This window comes from Pollicipes pollicipes, unplaced genomic scaffold, assembly GCF_011947565.3.
Source record: "Pollicipes pollicipes isolate AB1234 unplaced genomic scaffold, Ppol_2.1 Scaffold_3447;HRSCAF=4054_pilon_pilon_pilon, whole genome shotgun sequence".
Lineage (NCBI taxonomy): Eukaryota > Metazoa > Arthropoda > Thecostraca > Pollicipedomorpha > Pollicipedidae > Pollicipes > Pollicipes pollicipes.
This window is the reverse complement of record NW_023596297.1, coordinates 24,985,566-25,005,131: the sequence shown is the minus strand read 5'-3', so window position 1 is coordinate 25,005,131 and position 19,566 is coordinate 24,985,566. Positions and strand designations below refer to the sequence as shown.

The window sequence follows — 19,566 nt, the reverse complement described above, 5'->3', positions numbered from 1 at the left end:
GTCCGACAGACCATGTGTCCGACAGACCATGTGTCCGACACAGGAGCAGCCGTCCAGCACTGAGCCGGCCGTGTTTCCGGCGCAGGGATGGTCGCGTGTCTTTTCGCTCACCCTTCTTTTCTTATTTTTGCTTTATCTTGCATCCTTGCAACGCCTCACTTATCAGCGGCTACATGCACCAGCTATGAACGAGCTTAAAGGGAGTGTCCTGCCTTTGGGATAAGTCTTAAAAAGTATACTCTAGTGAAGCAACGAGCCCGGTTAGTCTAATACTAGCACCGGATAGTGCAGCACTGCCAGGACATAAGGATATCAGTTTTAATTATTTTCAAGTCCAAATTACGCTGTCGACGCCTTATAACATCACTACGCGTCTTCCCTGCGGATAACGCGACCGCCGTGGCACCTCCAACAGTGCGAACAAAAGTACGTTTGTGATTGTGAACGGGCAAGGGCCTGTTGCCCATAAGTTGGTTGCTTTAAGTTTGATCAAGTGCGTCACGTGGATCATGTAATATTCTTATTCCCAGAACCGAAGTGGGCCTAAAAAAGCGCCCCTGTAGTGAATGGCATAAGGAGGAAATAAAAGCCAAAGTACAATGTTTCTGTTAGCTCGCTGGATAACAGTTTTATGTTCGCGAATCTTTTTATCTTAACAGTCTTCCAAGCTTTCTGTTTTTACACAGGCATGTTTACAAATTAGTGCGTTGCAAACATTACAGAACACTTTGAAAAGAGCAAAACAAATAAGATGTATTTCTGCCATAGTGGTGAGCATAAGGTTCCCTGAAATTCCTCTCGCGGAAGCGGCTACTGCAAATCGAAATTCTGAGTTATTCAGAACGCTGTCGAGAAAACTTGCAATGCTGATCAAATCGCACGCATATAATCTAACAATAAGTAAAAGGTACAAAACGGTGGTATGCCTCTTTTCACAATTGTTTAACTGCATCTATCAAAATGGTCTTTTGCCCTTTCGTGACCTTTGGTGAGATTACATTTAGTCTAAGGCACACAAATTTGGGTGTTAATGCTTCATAATTTGACAACATCTTTGCAACGATATCTTTGTTTTTCTCGCACGTCTTGAAGTGAGAGATTCCGGGGAAAGTCAACTCCCATCCCCCCTCCCCCCTGCCGGGCGCGGTTGTCTTAGACCCTTCTGCCGGGCGAAGGCTAAGTTATTGGATACCCAGTCATACTTACGCCATAGCTCGTACTTTTCAGTGCAAAACCCGAAGTATGGAACACCCCCTACAAGATGCAAGGCGTCGTATTTGCCCCTATTGATACGTTTGAAGTGTTAGTATGAAATTTCCAGTGACAACACCGGCACAACAGAAATGGATTATGCCAAGAACTTGTTTTGAAAACATGGGGGCACTGTAGTAAGCCGAGCCCGCTCAGTCGAGGACCATGCATATCAGTGCCCGGTGTAAATTAAACCGTGTTCAGCAATCCACGACACACGTCACATGAGACTTAAAGGGAATATTTCACATTTGAAGGGATTGATGCAAACATCGGAAATGATGGAATAAGCTCACTTATAACCTTTTGGTATGCTTTTTAAGTGGAAAAGACTGCTCTAGACTGCGCAACTTTCTGTCTAGTAAATATGCTCTTCAATGCGTCATGGTTTCGCTACGTCATCTTACCTTGCACGGCATTAATTGAGAGCCAATTGATGGCCGTTATATCCATAACTCACGCTCACAAACGCCAGCTATGAACGCCTCAACAATACTATTTTTCTTGGCCTCGCTCGCCGCGTGGGTCATGAACTGGCAGAATTTGAGTGACGTTATTACGTCAAATGCCGGGGTGACTTTGAAATACTCTCCCCGGTATACCTCTCTCCATTTTCGCGGGCATGTAGCTCAGAAACTAGAGGGGCTTAGGCCTTGAGAAGAGGAGGGTTGTAGACAGTGCCGAAAGGACTTCAATGTGTTATTTCAGTTCAAGACCCCATATAAATGTGGAACACTCCCTTTAACATTCAAAACATGCCTGCGTCTCAGGAACTGACTTTGAGCTGCTTGATATGCGGTTTGCAAGAAGGTGGGCGTTGTTTTTGTGGAACTAATGAACTTAGCTCGATAGGCACTCTTTACTCTTTCACGCGTGATTCAGGGTGTGTAATAATCTCCTTTTTCACTGGGGCCACATGCCGCGCCGCTGGTGGTTACGTCTCATGCAATGCGCCAAACCGAGTCAGATCGACCCATGGAATTTACACAGACGCGGAGCCCAGGTCATTGTGACCGAGACATATCCAACACATTAGCGTTGTTCTCCTCAATGAGCTTCGCAACAGTCACCAGAAACAGCATCATTCAAACACACTTATCGCGTCGATGAAACTAGTTGTCTTAATGAGACACTTTTACGTGCACGGGCCACCGGGGAGGTGTTCCGGGCGTTAAGGACCACTCGCATATTTGTGATGAACAGTCCGATTACACTGGTCTATATGGTAATGCCAAGTGCAATCAAACAAAATGGTGATTCTCAGATACAACTTACAGTGCTTAGATGGTATGTTCTCAAAGGTGTTTGCTGAGGCGTTATATTTTCATCACGGAAGGACGGCTGCAAGATGTGGTTGACGTGCTCCAACATGCACGGACGGTGCTTCGTATGGGTGTGTTTCTACTGGTGATGTACTCAGGGGTGTATGCTCAAATGGTATGCCACTGGAGGTTGTTTCCCTGGGCACTGTGTTAAGATGGTATGTTCTGTCTCTAGTTGTCACGTGATCCGGTCTTTGGATAGCGTGTCGTCACCAAAACTATCTCATTTCAGCCAGAAGAAGGAGCGGCGCGATATCGCATTCCACCCGAATGGCACGTTATCAGCGCGGCTTGTTACCAAGCTGTTCTTCATCTGGGAGGACTCGGCCGGGTCCGAAACAGACCTCATCACCACGATCAACGTACCCATGATCGTAGGTCACGCCCGCGGCTCTACAGGGGGCAACGGCGACCGGCACGGTGCCCGATCGATTCGGAGACAGCGGAGCATTTCCAGCTTCGCTGGATTTATTGGTGCTCGGTACAGTTTACTATTACATTGCGAGTCGTTGCTGACCTGCTTATTAGCAACCAATTTCGATTTTTCAACCCTACCGTTTAATTTTCTTCGGTCATATCGTTCACGTCTTTCCGCGCGCGAAACTGGTTGCGTTCATCCAATCCACCTCCCGCATTCCGCAATGTTAAATACTACTTCTGCACCTGCTTTACACGCATCAAAGGCCTCTATTAATCCGATCACATAGCTCCCTATACTTCAAATTGGCAGCTGGTCACCGCTAGGAATCCTGGCACACGCCTCACGCCCCCACATACACGCAGGGCTCGGGTGTGCAAAGCACGTGGGCGCAGGGCATCGTACACTGAACCTCCCACTCCCCCGCCACCTCATCCTCGTCAAGTTTTATCATCCAATCGAAAAGGAAGAAAGAAAGAAAGAACGGCGTACGTTACACTTCGACAGTGCGCGACAAGATGCTAAACCCGCAAGAACTAACTCGGTAACACAGGAGCTCCTGCACGGCACGGCGGGAGCTGGTGCTGGTCCGCAAACGCGAGTGGGGTGCGCATTGGTGGGGGCTGAAATGGAAGCGGGCCTGCCGCTGATAGGGAGGCGCGGCAGGCGGCTGACTCGGTGGCATTGCCTGTGGGATGGCCAGCTTTGGTGACCGGGCGGGGCAGGCGTCCATCGCAGCGGCGCGGTCCGCTGTCCGACCAGAGCGTCAGCCGCTGTAGATCGTGCCCGTTCACGATATAAGAGCTGGTAGCGTAGCGGCGCCTTAGCACGCATTTGCGCCACACAAGTACGTGCGTACGTGATTATAAACGTGCGATGGCGAACACATGGCTCAAGACTATGTAGCGCATAACTGGAACAGGGTGCGACTGAGGCCGTCAGCATGTGACACTAGTATCGGAACGACCTCCGTTTACAGGGCTAGAAACTTGGCTCATTCACCTGTCCAGGGCCTACGCTGTTGCCGGGGACCCTGTGTGTTCGCTTGAAAGGTCAATCTGACTGCTAGGGAGCCTTCCACGTTGCCATTAATTCATTTACATTTGTTGAGTGGGCCTTGCGCTATTCTCGGGGCCCTATCTGCTGGCGCACCGGGGCATCCTTATCGATCAGGGGCGCTGCGCGAATTCTTCCCATTCACCGGAAAGGCTCTGTACGCCACAGGCCCTATATGCTGACCTGCCGGGGTACTCTCGGTTGCAGTCAGGGGCCGTTCACATTGGTCTCGGTTAGCGTAATGACACACTCACAATATGCCTTGGGCCCATTACATTGGTCTAGGGCCCTTCTAATTTCCCGTCATTTTTGGTAGGCCCTACACTCTCATCGTTGGCTCGATCTATGAATCCGCATTAGGGGTGGGGGGCTCAGCCCCCCCCCCCCGAACGCATAAGTGACACCACTATCTGCGTCCCTACCGGTGATGGGACACAGGTGACGTGACGCCCGCGTCTCTGTCGGTGGTGCGCTGCCGGCGTGTGACGCATTGTGCCTGTATCGGCGATGGGATGCCGGCGCTGTTACGTCTACGTCTCTTCTGCTGGTGGTATGCCGGTTACGCAAACTTTGTGTCTTCGTTGGCGATGGGATGCCGGCGACGCCGCCCGTACCTCTGTTGGCAGCTGGCGGCGGAGAAGGCGCGCTTCCAGCCGCCCGTGATGCGGCGGACCATCTCCGCCACGTTGGAGGCGCTCGGGGAAACGCCCATCATCACCAAGTCGGTGCGCGATCTGGTGTCCGGGTATCCTGACCCGCTGCTCAAACTGGCCAATGACATGCAACCACCCCGCCAGAACAAGCGTTTCGATAAATTTGGCTTCTTCATCAAGGTATGTGTGCCTGAGATAGGGTGCCCCTGGCGAGGGAGGTGATTTTTTCGCCGGTTTTCGCTCCTGCTCAGTCACCATAAGAGGCTGAATCTGGTCCTCCAACATGCAGCTAAAATGTGACACAACTCTCGTAATCGGTTTGCAGGTTGGACCTTAGTTTCGACGACTTACGGGAAACGCCACCTGCTGCTGAATAATAAGGAACAACATCCATCTTTAAAGATGTAACACTTGCAACATTTTTGCAACGCATGCACGCACGCACGCATACATATACATATATACACACACGTATACATGTATATATATATATATATATATATATATATATATATATATGACGTGTGTGTGCGTGTGTGTGTGTGTGTGTGTGTGTGTGTGTGTGTGTGTGTGTGTGTGTGTGTGTGTGTGTGTGTGTGTGTGTGTGTGTGTGTGTGTGTGTGTGTGTGTGTGTGTGTGTGTGCGCGTGTGTGTGCCATTTTTACCACTTACCATTTTTGGTTGCAAGCATCTTCAGCAATATGCACCTCCCAGACAATGTGCGTTTTCATGAATATATCAATCTACACATCGACGTGTATCGGCACAACTAATGCTATGCCATGGTCTTCCTTTTTTGTGGGAGTAAGGTGCGTTTGCCGTTTATACATGCCATTTTGCAACTATCTTTTAAACCTTGATAACATCAATGAACTATGCTGTTTAAAAGCTGCCATGCATTTCCACTCGATATTGCAGACATTGGTATATTTATGTGGATTGTCAGCACGTGCTCGGATGGGAGTGTATGTAAACCTCTCCCCCCAAAAGCTGTTTAGAAAACTTCCGAATAGCGCGGGATAGCAGCACTACACGAAATTTGCAAATTGGCAGTGGGACCGAGATACTGTCAAGGTTCTATATGGTAAACGCTGTGCCTCCTTCCGTCAGCACATTGGAGGAGCGGACATCCCTTAAATGCGTTTCTGGTCGTGAATCGCAGTCGGTTTTAGACGAAGAATTTAAGCTCAATCTCGTTGATTTCACCAGCGTGGGCTGCGCCAGCGGACTATTTATCGAAGAAGCCATTCTACGCCGCACATTTCTTGATTGCGGCGTACGACTTCCCGGCTCCTACGAGAACTTGTAAAATTTGTCACAAGAAACGGGATCCTGTTGATGATGAGCGTGTAAGCCCATCATCATGCCATTATCACTCAAGCTCAATTCCAGACGCGTCGCTTCTTCCTGTTGCGTGGGATCCGGACCCAAGGGACGCGACCCGGGGCTCGTACTTTCAGAAAGCGAAGGCCCCGGCCTTGACCGCGGTGGGAAAATGGATTCTTAGGCCCAAGCTAACACGGAGCCGACTGTTTAGTACTGGTGGTGCCTGACCGGCATAGAGACCTTCTCGACCATCTAGTACCAACCGAAACATGAGCCTTTTCTTTAAGCTATCCCGTAGCTAGGAGAATATACTAGCTACGGGAAATACCGTATCCCGTAGAGTGACGGTAAAATGTAGTCATCTTTCGTCTATGGTATAGTCATCTATAGTCAAGTTTAACTGGGCCTTATTTTGCTGTCTGTTACAGCCAGGATCTCCATACTGTCATGGCTGGTGGCAACTAACAAGATGAAGCCGTGTGCTAAGTTTAAATCTTTTTTGGAGATAATTATTCTATGAGCGTGCATCAAAGTTTCTCCTTGCGTAAAGGGATAAGTATAGAACAAAGCTACCCATTTTTACAAGATTATAGCCGATTTTTACACCAACTACGTGACGAGTAACTTAACATTTCCGGCGATGGCCTTTTTAGAAAGCTTTGACGTTTTAGGTCATGCCGCCCTTATCAGGCATCAGCCCTCGCCTTGAAGGTGCCATTACGATAGTTTAACGGCACAAACAGCTTTTTGATTTAAACAGGGACAGACATAGCCGCTCGTCATATCACTAACCTTGCTACGACTATCCATGAACCTGTCGGACCTCAGACAGTGTTTACTCGATCCATGGGGTCGGGAACAGAAAAAAACATAGGTTCAGTGTCTTGCTGCTAATCATGAAATATAATTTCGGATCGAATTTCATGATACGCATCCCTATTTTAAATCTGTATTTTTCTTCAAGAAAGATATTGGCAAAAACTGTTTTTGGTTAGATATTATACGGCTTAAACGCATGCAAACGAACATTTTGACCCTTTTATTTCAAACATTGCATTTCAGTTAGTATAATGCCCAATATAGAATGCTTTTCACCGTGGGATTTGCCTTAACAAAATATATAATTTACTGGCATTTGTCCTTCACGAACTCGTTTCCTAGACTTTAAAATAGCCAGCATCGAAAAGAAGATACAGCCGTCACGTTGGTTGATACGCCTGCGCATGCAGGCAAACAGTCAGACAGGTTCCTCATCGTCGTCGTCGTCCCTAAAATCAAATATACCCTCGCCGTTTGGGGGTCTATAATACCCATTAATTACCCATTAATTACCCATTAATACCCATTAATTGTGAAACGCATCTCGCAACATGATGCTGTTGGCTAAATATGATGCCTGGCTATGTAAATACTGGTTGGAACAGGCAACCCATGGATGACGGTAACCCATGGCTGACGGAAAGGTCAGATATCTCGCGGACCGGTCGTGCCGTAATCTCTGCAAGCTTCGTAGCACAGTTCTTGCAACCTTTCCGATGACGGTGTCCTAACACCCAGTCGGCTGCCCCGCAGAAGAACAACTCTATCGAGCAGCCGATGCTCATCAACACGGGCCAGTCGGATTGGCGACGCATCGGCGTGATCGAGCGCTACGACGGCTCGCGCACGCTGCCCTTCTGGAACACCCGGCAGTGCAACATGATAAACGGCAGCGGCGGGATATATCCGCCCGGCGCCCATGAGGGCACCACCTTGTACGCTTTTGCTCGCCAGCTCTGTCGCAGCTTACCGCTGCTGTTCGAGAAGCAGGTGCTGCACAGCAAGGTGCGCACGCTGCGTTTTACGCCGCCTGAAGACGTGTTCGACAGCGTCGACACCAAGCCCGAGAACATGTGCTACTGCGTCGGAGGTCCCCCATGTGCGCCCAAGGGGCTCTTCAACACCTCGATCTGCCAGAACGGTGAGATTTCGGCAGTGGCTTGATGGTGTTTCCTGTGTGGTCTGAGATTCATCAGTGGGCGGCGAGATTCGGCCGCGTGGTTCTAAAGGCTGTCGCTTAGTCTATGCTGACTTTGATGGGAGGAATCCCAGGCAACGTTGACGTAGCATTTTAGATACGTTGCCAGATCCGCACGAAACTTTGGAAAGGTATGCACGCTGGCTGACCAGCGCTGCTATGTCTAGAATTGGACGATACGTTAATGGAACTTATTGTTCCGACTTCCACACGTCGAATGTCCTAGTGTTTCAACATCTCAGCTCACGCCACGCTAACAAATACCATACGCACAAATACAACAGTAAAACACCACCTCAACACCACCTAAAAACCTAAAAACCTAAAACCTAAAAACCTAAAACCTAAAAACCTAAAACCTAAAAACCTAAAACCTAAAAACCTAAAACCCTAAACCTAAAACCTAAAAACCTAAAACCTAAAAACCTAAAACCTAAAAACCTAAAACCTAAAAACCTAAAACCTAAAAACCTAAAACCTAAAAACCTAAAACCTAAAAACCTAAACACCACCTGAAAACACCACCTCAACTGCGGTGCCATGGCCTTTTGAACACTTAATGAGTTTGAGTAAACTGAAATTGGTTCATTTCTTTTCTGTTTCGCCGTTTCAGCACAGAGAAGCTAGAAGCTGCCGCAGCTGGCAATCTTCTGCCCCAACTCGCTGTTTTTCATAAAGCGCACTGTTGGGGAGAGGAAGGAAGGGTCACACCGACCCCCTACCATTTTCAGGCTGATAAAGATAAGGCCCAAAAAAAGCTACCATTAGATTATTCTCAACAAGATCTCGCATTTTCAATGCCTGTTATGTTACTCGGCCATTGGTTATCCCCATTATGCTAGGTCAAAGGTCAAAAGTTTCCGAAAATAACACCTTTTCAGCTTTACAAACTCAATTATACGAGACTGTGCCCTGCAGCGACACAAAATATATATCAGTGCGTCCTATTTTTAGTTTTGAGTACAATAGTGTATATGCTGATGTGTTGTGAGCATCAATGTCTTTGATAGCGCTCCGTCAATGTAACAATGCCGGTTCGCCGGACGCCTTCCATGACATCGTCCGCCGACAGTCGCTCGCGCGGCCGTGGATCGCCGTGCGGTGTTTCCGACAAAACCCGCTGTTTCCCAGAAACTAGAACAGCTGAGGGCATGTTTTTTTCAAAACACGCACAATAGATGCCCCATAAGCCGCCGAAAATTTGAGCGTGATTGCGTCACAGGTCGGATAATTATCCTAAAAAATTAAGGGGCGCATCGACCGTCAGTGAAAACGAGAGTTAAAGGATCATGCATTCAATGACTGCATCGTATAAATTGCCGGTGCTATTCATTTTAGAATGACTCAGCGGGCTATTTCTAAACGGACAGCAGCCAGGAGTTTGGTCAAAATTGTTGGCGCACTACAGATAACTTGAGCGGCCCATGGATTGAAAGTAGATCACACAAAAATCGGGTCAAAAATTTGTATTGATATGATAACCGATGTTCACCGGGGGTGCTGAACCTTTATTCAAAATTGGCGGAAATGATTAAAAACAGTTTTGAGCGTGCGTGCTCGCAACGCTCCACCCAAGAACAGCAACACCCGGCGTTTGGTCTCTACGGGCCGGACGGTGTAGGCAACGTGGTTAATATGAGGCACCGCTCAACAACGTTCAAAATAATAACTTCGAGCCCTTTATGCGATCAATACCTACGCGCAAAATATATTGTTGATCGTTGACACGCGCAATTTTCAGGTTGATAATGGGGACGGGTCAGCATATTTTCTTTTACAGAACCATGAGCTCCAGACGTATGGGTTGAATTGCTACTATTGGTGTTGCTGTAACTGTTAACAGGTCTGCAGGGTGAACCTTGAAATTATGCTGGTGCAAGAACGCATCAGCCTGATTTTTAAACCGAACGAATTGATTTCAAGCGGCTTTCGGAAGCTTCTTGACGCGAGAGGCCCTCTGACCAGCGCATTTGGACTCGGATCGACGCGAAATCTTCACTGACGCATAAGTATGCCTTAGCGGCGTAGGATGTCCAACAGTTGGCACAGTGACTCCAGTTCGGCTTCCGGGGCACTAACTGACACAGGCACCTTCCATTGCCACATTATGGACTCTTTTATGGTAAGCTCTTGCTTCATCGTCGGAGAACCCTGCCCGACGCAAGACGGCCTTTGACGTTCGAGGTCCCGTCCCTGTACTTGTTTAGCAACTTTGCCCTGGCCGACTCGGGGACCCTTGCCAACACGGGAACCCCCTTACAGAGTTACTCTCTCTCTCTCTCTCTCTCTCTCTCTCTCTCTCTCTCTCTCTCTCTCCTCTCTCTCTCTCTCTCTCTCTCTCTCTCTCCTCTCTCTCTCATCCTCTCTCTCTCTCTCTCCTCTCTCTCTCTCTCCTCTCTCTCCTCTCTCTCTCTCTCTCTCCTTCTCCTCTCTCTTCTCTCTCTCTCTCTTCTCTCTCTCTCTCTCCTCTCTCTCTCCTCTTCTCTCTCTCTCTCTCTCTCTCTCTCTCCTATCTCCTCTCTCTCTCTCCTCTCTCTCTCTCTCTCTCTCTCTCCTCTCTCTCTCTCTCTCTCTCTCTCTCTCTCTCTATCTCTCTCTCTTCTTCTCTCTCTCTCTCTCTCTCTTCTCTCTCTCTCTCTCTCTCTCTCTCTCTCTCTCCTCTCTCTCTCTCTCTCTCTCTCTCTCTCTCTCTCTCCCTCTCTCTCTTCCTCTTTCCCTCTCTCTCTCTCTTTCCCTCTCTCTTTCTCTCTCCCTTTCTCTCTCTCCCCCTCTCTCTTCCTCCCCTCTCTCTCTTTCTCTGTCTATTTCAGACGCCTTATCCGATATAGATCACTGGCCTCGGACTTTTCCTTCTTTTGCATTTTTGGTCGTTGTCTTGAGATGATTCATTTTACGTCTTGATTCATTTTACGATTTTTTGCACAAATCAAAGAAATAAGTTGTTAATGAGATAACAACTTCTTTAAAGTTCTACTCATCAGCAATAGCGGTACGGAGCTGCATGCCAGTCTTGTTTGTTGAGCTAATCACAAACAGGTCACGTTTTGTCTGTATGCTGACATCACCTGTTAGTAGGTTCCCGTCTAATCCTGAATCTGTACGTGTTGCCAACTTGACAAACGTCCCTTATGAACACGGCCACGCTGCCATGTCCGATATGCGGCAGTCTGGCAAGACTTCTGCCAACTGCCTCGTGCTTCATACCCACAAGTTGAGTGCAAGCTGTTCAAAAATAATTGAAGCGTGCTTGACCATAATCGACGCAATGTCTTTGGAATCACAATTGCGCCACACTCTGGTTGCGTTGATATTATGCTGCCAAGGTTTGTTTATTTTTTATTTCGTCTACTATTTCCAGCAGTCTGACAACCGCTTACACTAAATAACCGAAGCTCTTGTGTAAACAGAATGTAAGCGTAACGCGTTACCCTCACTATGGTGTTTTGCCCATCGCAACAGGTCGCCTTGCCACCTTTGCTGTAAATGGAGAGTGCTCTCTCGAGTCGGCGCGATTTTCGATGCAAATTGTACGCTTTGCGTGACCTTGCATGATCTCGGTTGCAGGATCTCCAACGTTCATATCATTCCCTCACTTCTACCTGGCCGACCCGTCCATCCCTGCCAAGCTGGACGGCCTGCGACCCAGAAAAGAGGAGCACCAGTTCTTCATGGACATTGTGCCGGTAAGAGAAGTACCACTGGTGCGGTCACGGTCCACACTGAACGGGTTCGCACAACTCCTGCAAAACAAGCCCTGCACACCAGATGGAACTCTGCCAGTGCTTCGGCCGCTGCTGAAAATGGCCAAAACAGTCGTCTGACAGGAGTCCAGCAGGCCAAAATTCGAAACTGACATCAGTAGCCTAGTGAGCCACTCACCTTAACGGACAGGCGCAGACTCGGTCGGTTGGGTTTTGGGGGACCTAGAGAACAGTAGACTGGTTTAAACCAGCCGCGCACTCGCCATCTATCTATCTATCTATCTACCTATCTATCTATCTGTATATATATATATATATATATATATATATATAATAATACCAGCTGTATCCCCGTCCATCACATGACCTGTGCGAGCTAGTGGATTGACGTAACGTGCATGCAATACATAACAGTGGCTGCAACAGTGGAAATGGCTGGTATATCACTGCATCACTGCGTAATGGCATACCCTATAAAAGCTTGTGCCCTTTGATTGCAACATGTTCCGAAGCGTATCTGTTTCGGTGTGTAAATCCGGGTGCGTGTTGTGAATTGCATATTTCTATACGCCATGTTTGCGCGATACGTAGATTGATGAGAGATATAAAATGCCATCAAATTTATTTATGCGCAAAAGTTGATATCTAATTCTGGCATAAGAGCTCAAAAATGAAATACCAGTACCTGGTCGAGTCATTCTGTGTGCAGAGTTAACAGTGAACGTTCTCATTTGAAAAAAATCGACCATCTTTTATTTTTTATTGAATTATCCATTCATTCACTTATCCATGCATTCATTTGTTGCGGACAGACAGATGAGCCACACTGCCGATCACACGTATTACCTTGACTCCTTGCTTTAAGAAATGTCAGTAAAACACACATATCAAGTGAACAATAATTTGCAACGGATGCAGCAAGAGGACGCCAAAAATGCCGTAACCTTTTCAGCAAAGCGCACTGCTACGACAAAACAGTACTCACATGGGCTTTGCGGGTGTGTTTCGGAGTCACTAAAACATCTCAGAACACATTAACATTGCAGCAGCGTTGACAAGTGACAGTAGAGAAATTAGGGAGATCCTCCAGTTGTAGTGGAGGCAAGTGCGGTTTTCTTGAACGTTTGGAATGCGTAACAACGCTCCAACTGCAGCGCAAATCTGAAGAGCAAGATTTGAAAGCTGGTCAATCGCAGGTTCTGTCTAAGTAAGCAAATTGTGGGCTCATTACAGAAGAATGGCCAAGTAATTTTCCGACTAATTTTTAACTGCTTTAATGTGCCTTATCAGCTGCGACTCATGACTAGATGGCGCAAAATCGGCATGCGCTATGGCCACATTTATCTCAGATTCGAGGTAATGCTATCCCCATGGTTTACGATTGCTTCCTGAAATAGACAGAATGGGATTCCTCAGGCATTTGAAACAGCCACCTCCCAGCATGTGGATGCGCACGGAGAGGGCGATGGAGGCGTGGCCTGACACCCACCGATGTCCGTTAAGGCTGCATAAGATCCAGCCCATGCTGCTGCGCGGAAAACTAACTCACTGATGAAGTGTGCTTCCCACGGTCAACCGATGTCCCTGGTAATCAGCACGTCACACCCAGCACCTGTCAGGCATCCCAGCAGCCAGAGGACGGGTCGGCCAGGGAATCCCATGAGTGGTGGCTTTTAAGACATCACGAAATAATGCCAACACGAACCACCCATGGAAGCTCCGTCGCTTAGCAAAGCAAGCCAGCAAGCGCTTGCTGTTATCCATGTACGCCGTTGTGATCCGCGTACTGTACTCTGCAGCGCATGCCCACCTGCACACATATAATTAAATACGTGCGATTACAATTACATGCCTTTGTCCCAGTCAAATGGTCCGACAATCTTTTTGGTATAAACACCTTTGGTATAAACACGTGACTTTTCTTTTAATTCATAGCCGGCGGCAGGCTATCGGGCGGCTGTGGATTAGTCAGCTCTTTGTACCGCCGAAGATTGCAACTCTGAAGCGGATCACATTCAGCACGCGTTCGGATGAAGTGGGGCCAATTTGACCCCGAAGATTTTTGCCAGAATAATTTCTGAAAGACACAGCGCAGCCGCACCAAACATTGACTAGCTGCAGGCAATCGAATAGCAGATATTTTGGTATTAATATGTACCTGTTAAGGTTGCTGAACTATGGCAGGTCAAAGTCAGGCCTTGGCTGTCAGCAAAGGCAATTTCTAGGGAATTGTTCTGTCTGATGCGACAGCGGAGTGTTAGACAAAGCCATGCCTCTCTGAAGCAGTTTTGGGGCGAAACACCAACTACATTTAGAAATACAATAAATTCCATTGACCTAGGATCAGGTATGAAGGTTAGACCAAGGAAAAATTGGCCCAATTTTTTACTCAAGTTCTTGGTTAAAGGGGAGGTTTTTGGTAGCTCATTTCAAATTTTTTAATGACAAGGACTGCAACAGACATGCTTCATGGGCTTTTTATAGGCCATATGATGCCACTGACCTAAAATGATTAAGCCAACATTTTGTTTTTGGAAACGTAATGGCTAGTGTAGTCCCTTACACTAATTTGAATGGAAAAATAACAGCCACTTCTTATTTCAAGACGTAATGGCTAGTGTAATCCCTTACACTAATTTGAATGGGAAAAATAACAGACATTTCTTATTTCACGATGGTTACGCGAGGAGGTTTGAAGGCACTTTGGAGGAGGACATCAGTCTGGAGTTTGACCTTGTTTGACTCTACTTGACCCAAAGTTCATAACCTAGGGACATCGAACTTTGCCATATGTGAAACCACATATGGGCTATCTTAGTTTCCGAGATCTCAGGGGGTTAAATTCACCCTCACACAACCCGAGCGAAGAGTATTCAACAGGCCGCCCGGCCGCGTGTTGAGGTATTGTGACGAAACTATCGCAAAACACTCAAATACATCATGCAGCTTCGTCCTGGGAGCCATTGCCGTCTGCCATCCCCACCTGGAAGCCATCTATCGTTGGCCGTCTTGACCTCCCGTAGTCGTGTCGCGTTCATGTCTAAGCATGCCTTATGTGAAGAAGATAATATTATTTGACTTTGTAGGCTTTTCTTGATGTGTCTTTTGTGATATGATTCTCTTGATGTGTTTTATCATCATCACATCTTCGTTTGTATCGTGTAACTTGCAACACATTGACTCGAATCAACCACAAGTCATACGTATGGAACTACTCGGTAAATTCATGACATAACGTGTCGTGTCTTTTAACAATGAGAAAAGCTGTTCGATATCGGCATATCAGTGGCGGAGGGCCTGTCGGCTCCACGCAACAGATAACCATGAGTGGTATACGCGTGTCAGATAAGCGGATCGCATAGAGCTTCTTCTTCCCGCCGCACATTGCGAGAGCGAGATGACCACGGGTCCAGCTAGGTTTTAATCGCTCGGAGCTTATTGCCGCCCGTCTGACCCCAGCAACGCTGCGCTGTGCTTGGAAAAAGTCGTGACTGCCGGGTTAAAGTCTTTGGCAGAAATCGGCAAAGATCAGGTACATGGTGCCACCGCTGTTCGCTCAGCAGCGGCGTCAGCTAACTCGCTGTCCACGATTTCGACGTTACTGAGGATCCAGTACAGAGAAACTATTTTCCAAACCCGATCCAGCTGTGTCAGAAGTGACAAAATGTTGGCATAAGAGATGGATAATAAGATTTAAGTGTAGAGAGGCTGTGCAGTGAATCCGTACGAATGGCGCGTGAAGATTCGTCGCCAACTTCTCTGGAACATGCCGCATCATAAATCACAATGATTTTGCTGTGAAAACTGACGCGTGGGCCGGTAAAGAAAAAACCGAGCGACGGAAACGCTGAAAAACGCACAACCCACGCCATCGGTGACTTTGCACCCGTCTGTATGCGTCAGAGTGTGTCCTCATGACGCCAGAAGCTCAAGTGCGCTGGATCTCATTACGTTTAGTGTGGCGTCTTTTTTCTTTACTCCTGTAAATGAGGTATGTTTTAAGGGTATGGTCACCTACCAAGGAGGAGAATCGATATGGCTTGCCTGCTTCACAATTCGGAGAGGAATTTTGCTCTCCTGTAATACGGCTGTCATTCGGAGCCTGAAATGTTCGAGCGTGCTGCTGCGGTCTGCAGAGAAGAAAACCCACAGTATACCGGGAAAATCCCGCGTGATATGTTTGGTGTGACGGAAACCGCCGCAACATTATGACATAACGCACACCAAGCACTTTCCTCTTCGCCGACAGTTGCGCCTCGCGTGACTCTGCCATAAGGCTAACAGTGGGTGATAGGCAACGGCAACGGCGTAAGGCGACGTCTCAGTAACAACACAAAGAGCGGCATAATGAGCGGTATCAAGACCGCGCTTGCTAGATTTAGACGCGCTACCAGATGTAAAGTATGCTTGAAGTAGACTAGTGGACGATATGAAGTCATCAGCGGACAGTGAGGTAACCGCATCGCTGGCGACGACAAAAAAGTTATTGCGACGGTCTTGTCACCTGAAAAACGAAACTCGCCCATACCGCTGCACCTTTTCACACGATCCACAGCCAGCTGGAGACGTCGCTCCATAGATGGTGTTCTCACCGCATTTGTACAAATGGCACAACCGTCAACGAAAGAGCATGCCCGACAAGCTCCGGGAACGCATCACCAACACCGTTCATCATCGCTGTGATCAGCGATACGCTTAGCACGCAACCCTGGGACACACCGTTTACTTGTTGGTGCCTATCAGAGAGAACGTTGCCGACACGGACACGGAAATATCGGTTCGCTAAAAACTCTTCGAGAAAAGTACCCACGCAGCCACGTATGTCACATTTAAAAAGCTTTAGAAAAATGTCATGCCGCGATGTGGTGTCGCAGGCGACTTCAATGTTAAAGAAAACTGCCTCCACATGTCTTTTCTCTATGAAAGCCTTACAAATCGTTATGTCGAGAGCTAAAAGGTGATCTACCGTACTTCAATGTTGTTTTTTTAACGACATTGCGAGTTATTAGAATTATAGTACTCCTCCAGAGGCCAGGTAAGCTGAGCGTTCACAGTTTATAGGATTCAGCTGCATGCTGCCACCGTCATTCGGCTGAAAACCCTGTACCCCACTTATGCTTTGCCGATTTGCAGCGCCTTGGTACCATGATGAAGGCCAAGATACGCATACAGATGAATTTCAAGATCGGCCCGGTTCAGGACATCTTGTACACACAGAGCTTCCCCGACATGTACTACCCCGTTTTCTGGATGGAGGGGGTAAGTGAACCGGCGACTGGCTTCGTCTGTTCTCCGCAAACGATTTCAACGGATAGGCTGTGTGGTGTGCAGGGGTGAGGGTGAGTCGTCAACCCTGTAAAAGCATTTTTGAAGCTAGGTTTCAGAAGACGTTAAAAACGAGGAAAACAATATGAGAAAATAGCCGTGTTTTGCAGGGTCGCGCCAGACGGTTGAAAACTTCTGCGTTTCCATGCAGTGACCGTTCTTAGTGAATGTCGCCAAAAGTAGTTAACATAATTACAAGACGCAACTTTCGAGTAGTACCAGGATATCCTTAAAGCTATCGTGAAACAAATGTTTATAAAGGTACCACAACTGATATACATTTAGGCGCTTTGTGCCGGATTTGAGAAACTCATTGTGCCTTGTGGTTCACTTCGGACTGCAATAATTATACAAATAAGCATATCTGCATCTCTCCTCTATCTTTCCTTCTCTCTCCTCCCCCCTTTCTCTCTTTCTCTCTCTCCCGCCTCTCATCACTCTCTCTCTCTCCTACTATGTTGATATATTACTATCTTCTATGCATCACTTATCACTCTTTGTTAACTTTTCTAGTTAATCCAGTCCTTTGTCCTGAATCCAGTCGCAAGAGCGGGATCGACGTGATATGCAGTGACTTTAATCACATTTCGTTTTCACGAAAATAGGGCGTGCATCACTCACCTTTCCTGATCGCATCCCGCTCATGTTTAAATTCGTTGGTGGGCGATGGATTTTCCAGCTCCTTGATAATTCCATGTGATTTTCCAAAAAGGGAAACCAAAGACTGCTGGGGAAGCGTTTATCAGACCCTCAGACAAACGCTACAATGTGCACAGATTTCTTTGCGATACTAATATTCCCGCGACGCAGCCGGAATGGCGCATAATTGACCATGCGATACCGAGACGAGATCCGTCAGCGTCCAGCCCTCAGATGTTGCAGTTCCAATGACCACTGGGCACGGAGTTTTGTTGTGCGTTCCAGAGGCTCTGGCAAAACCATCACCATCTCTTGACGCCAGCGTCAGATTCCACAAATGGCAGCGTTTTCCTTATGCCTCGCGCCGTGTCATTCTCAGCCCATTTGTTCATTCACAGGCTGTATGTTCATTCGCGGGTCATATGTAAAGGCTATTCTTAATTGAAACTGATCTGATGGCTTGCTGTTTATGACGCTTGATGCTTAACCTCGTAGAGGAAACATGTCATGGTGGCAGTTAAAGTAACTGCTAAAAGAGCGTATGTTTGCTTATGATGTTTCTTTTCACAGTGAGATGGGCAAATAAAGCAGCGCCGGACGTCAAATTGGATGTTGATGTGCTGTCATACACTGATTTCTGCCGTGCCGACTGACAATGCTTGCTCCTGATAGTCACACCTAAGCAATACCCCCCCCCCCCCCTCCCTCCCCCTCCCCTATCGCAGCTTCGCGTCGCCCGACACCCGACTGTCCCATGCTGCAGGGTGTGGACCAGCTGCCAGCGGAGGCCATCAAGAAAGTGCAGAGGATAATGACCATTGTGAAGGAGGCGCGCACCAAAGTGACGCGTGTCACGTTAGTGCTCGGCTCGGCGCTCGCGCTGTACGGCGCTGCGGTGCTGCTGTCGCGCATGCGACAGAAGCGGCGCGCCGAGGCGAGCGCAGCCTCGGCCGCCGGCGGCGCCGCACAGAGTAACGACAAGCCGGAGGAGGTGGTCGAGGTGGCGGCGGCCCACGGCGGGGCGCCGACTAACGGTGCCGCCCCCGAGAAGGGCGTGCCGCAGTCTGTCTGAGGGCGTGCCGTGCTTTCTTCCACAAACCGGGGCTTCGTCGGGGACGACGGCGCGTCCGGCAGCGTTAGCCCGGCCTCGGTAATCTTGTCGCCGACGCTACGGCCAGCGGATGCGGTGTGGCCGCTCAGCTGCCACAAACACGAGATCGCCAAACGCGGCGCGCCTCTGCCGTTCGCCCCGCCCAGTGCCAACGGTCCGCCGGCGCCATGCCCCGGGACGACCGCCGCTGACGTGCCGTGATATTATCCTGTTTTTAATTTCGACAAGATGGGGTGCCTTGAATTCCTATCAGTGTGTACTACTGTCCCATCGAAGTCAGCACGCCCAAATAAGGTCACAATGATGCGCAGCCATGCCGTTGGGTGCAACGGAGTAGAGCATGGACTCTGATATTGTTGGTATAGGTGAGAGAGAGAGAGAGAGCGCACCACTTGGCGAGGGCGGATGGCGGCAGACGAGAGTTGGGTTCGCGGTTCATATCGCGTCCCTCCGCGTTCATATCGCGGAGGGGCGCTGGTGTTTCGTGCTGGACAATATGGCGTCACCCCGCGACGTGGTGGCTGTGTGGCGTGTTCATTGCTGTTGTGGATTTCAGAACGCTTGAAGTGATAGAGGCGCCGCACATTTCTGCCTTCGGGTGCCCCGCCGCCTTATCTCTAGTAACTGCGGCCGATCCATTTCCGTGGAGTTGGCGATGTATTCAGCGATTTATTAAGCGAGGAATGTCGATTTCTCTGAAAACACGCCAGATGGTCAAGTATGCTACGACAGCATCACAAATTGCAA

General features: G+C 48.4%; 1 protein-coding gene across 1 annotated transcript in view; it reads left to right on the top strand.

The window, feature by feature from the left end:
* LOC119092338 (lysosome membrane protein 2) overlaps positions 1 to 18,780 on the top strand; it is a 67,262-nt gene extending 48,482 nt beyond the window's left edge. Inside the window, exons 4-10 of the mRNA XM_037215303.1 lie at positions 2,806 to 2,947; positions 4,674 to 4,880; positions 7,599 to 7,986; positions 11,608 to 11,726; positions 16,878 to 17,003; positions 18,472 to 18,642; positions 18,679 to 18,780. Of these exons, the coding sequence (XP_037071198.1) occupies positions 2,806 to 2,947; positions 4,674 to 4,880; positions 7,599 to 7,986; positions 11,608 to 11,726; positions 16,878 to 17,003; positions 18,472 to 18,642; positions 18,679 to 18,780 (1,255 nt within the window). The remainder of the gene's footprint in view (positions 1 to 2,805; positions 2,948 to 4,673; positions 4,881 to 7,598; positions 7,987 to 11,607; positions 11,727 to 16,877; positions 17,004 to 18,471; positions 18,643 to 18,678) is intronic.
* The last annotated feature ends 786 nt before the right edge of the window (positions 18,781 to 19,566 follow it).